At 21.2% G+C, this 2,393-nt stretch overlaps 1 protein-coding gene across 1 annotated transcript; it reads right to left on the reverse strand.

Moving 5' to 3' along the window:
- Positions 1-232: 232 nt before the first annotated feature.
- On the reverse strand, positions 233-2,168 carry PGSY75_0003900 (serine/threonine protein kinase, FIKK family; the record flags this gene model as incomplete). The annotated part of the gene is made up of 3 exons (XM_018783175.1): positions 233-307; positions 416-1,951; positions 2,067-2,168. 3 exons carry the CDS (start codon positions 2,166-2,168, stop codon positions 233-235), a joined length of 1,713 nt encoding a protein of 570 aa, XP_018639042.1.
- Between the last annotated feature and the right edge of the window lie 225 nt (positions 2,169-2,393).

A 2,393-nucleotide genomic window follows, 5' to 3' on the forward strand; every position in this document is an offset into this window, starting at 1 on the left:
TATATATATATATATATATATATATTTATGTTCTGCACATTTTTTTTATTTTATTATGTAAGTCAAAAAAAAATATGGATTAAAGAATTCCATTTGTTAATTACTGAATTAATTGTATATAATCTAATTAATGTACAAAAAAAAGTTTACAAATACAAATAAATAAATGTAAAATATATATATATATATATATATATATATATATATATTTATTTATTTATTTATTATTTGTTCAGTTAGACCACCAAGGATGATTACATAATTCCTTCAGGTTTAATTTCTCACGATTTTCCAAGGATAATAATTGCTACAAAAAGAAAAATATATATATATATATGTGAAACATTAAATTTATTTATTTATCTATTTATTTATTTATCCATTTATCTATTCAGTTGTGCATTTTCCTCTTTACGTTTATTATATCCTTTAGATCATCCGGCCAGTGAAATGTGAATTCAAAATTATAAAGATTCATTCCACATTTTACAAAATTCCTAAATGTTCTATCATTAAATGAATCTGCAGATTCCCATATATAGCTATTATTCCATATCCAAATAAAAAATACTCCTAACATATATTTATCAGCATTGGTTACATTATAATAGAAACGTTTTCTTTCTTCTTGATCCGTAATGGATTTTAGATATTCATAAGGGTCATTAATTTTTAAATTTTCATGTATTCGAACAATATTCCAACATTCTGGTGGAAGTAAAGGAATCTTCGATATACATGGTTGATAAGATTCATAATAACGTAAACATTTCTTACCTTTTACATGTCTATTATTATAAGTATATATAGGAGCAGTATTTGCAAAATCACATAACCTTAACTCATAATCCTTACCTATTAATATATTTTCTGGAGACAAATCTAAATGACTTAATCCAGTTTCATGTAATTTTGTTAATAATTTTAAACTTTCATGTAAAATCCTTTTTTTCTCTTGTCTCCTATTACCTAGAAAACCTAAAATTCTTCTTTTCTGTACATATTTATAAATATCTTCCCCATATAATTCAGAGATTATAATAATATTTGCCTTTTTATTAAATCGTAATTGATATTTCAGCATATGATTTAACTTTTTCAAATTATTATATTTACCTCTAGAAAAACGAGTATTTACATTATTATCATTATGATTATCACATAGCTCATATAATATACCATAAAATTTAGGAGCAATACCTGGATAATATTTATTTAAAAATGCTAATGAAATAGCTTCCATAACAAAATTCTCTTCACTTAATAAATATTCTCCTTTATGTTCATTTAATATATTAAATTGTCGAACCCACACAGATGCAGGTACTATTTTAATAAATAATTTCACACTTTCATTTTTACCATTCTTTGATTTTACTTCAGTTTTAAATACTTTTTGTATCCTACGATTGTTTTGTGAATAACCTATATCCGATATTGTATTTAATTCCCAGTCTTTATAATTTATACCATTAATACTAAAATCTTCTGTACTATTTATCATTTTACCTAAAATATTTTTTCCTAGTTTCCAATTATATACAATCTTTTCATCTTCATTTCTATTATATGAACATGTTATAAACTTTTTTATTTTATATTTCCATGTTGTATTATCACATAACTTTATATCTTCTAAATTAACACAATTTTCATTCTCATTATAAGATCTGTTCTCTTTATTATTATAATTTTCTCTTAAGGATTTACATCTTTCACATTCTTCTTCTTCCACACTTACATTATTCTCTTTATTTCTTTTTTTATTATTAAATTTATCATCTTTATATTTTGCTTTAGTTTTTTCCTTATTATATTTATCATACTTATCATATAATTTCCTTTCTCCCCTATCATTATTATCACTACATACTTCGGATAAATGTCTATAATATCTAACATACCAATCTAGTTTTATTATTTCTATTCTTGGTTCAAATATATTGAAGCTCTAAAAAAAAAAAATAAAATATAATTAATAAGAGCAGCTTCAACAGCACATATATATAAATAAATAAATATATATATATATATATATATATATTTTATTTATATTTTATCATTACCATTAAAAAGCAACATATAAACACCAAAACTGATAATATACATTTTTTACACGAAACCCATTTTAACAATAGTATTATTTCTTCCCTTGTTTTTTTCTTCATTTTCTTTTTTCTTTTATTTTAATAACGGACAAAAACAAAAACAAAAACAAAAACAAAAACAAACACAAACACAAAAAAAACAAAAAAAAAACAAAAAAAAAAACAAATAAATATATATATATATATATATATATATATATATAGTGATAACCCTAATAGGGTTAAAAAAATATTTATGTTCACCTTAATAATTAAGGTTTAATTTGTAATTCAAAAAAAAAAAAA

Source organism: Plasmodium gaboni (genome assembly GCF_001602025.1).
Source record: "Plasmodium gaboni strain SY75 chromosome Unknown, whole genome shotgun sequence".
NCBI classification, from domain to species: Eukaryota; Apicomplexa; class Aconoidasida; order Haemosporida; family Plasmodiidae; genus Plasmodium; species Plasmodium gaboni.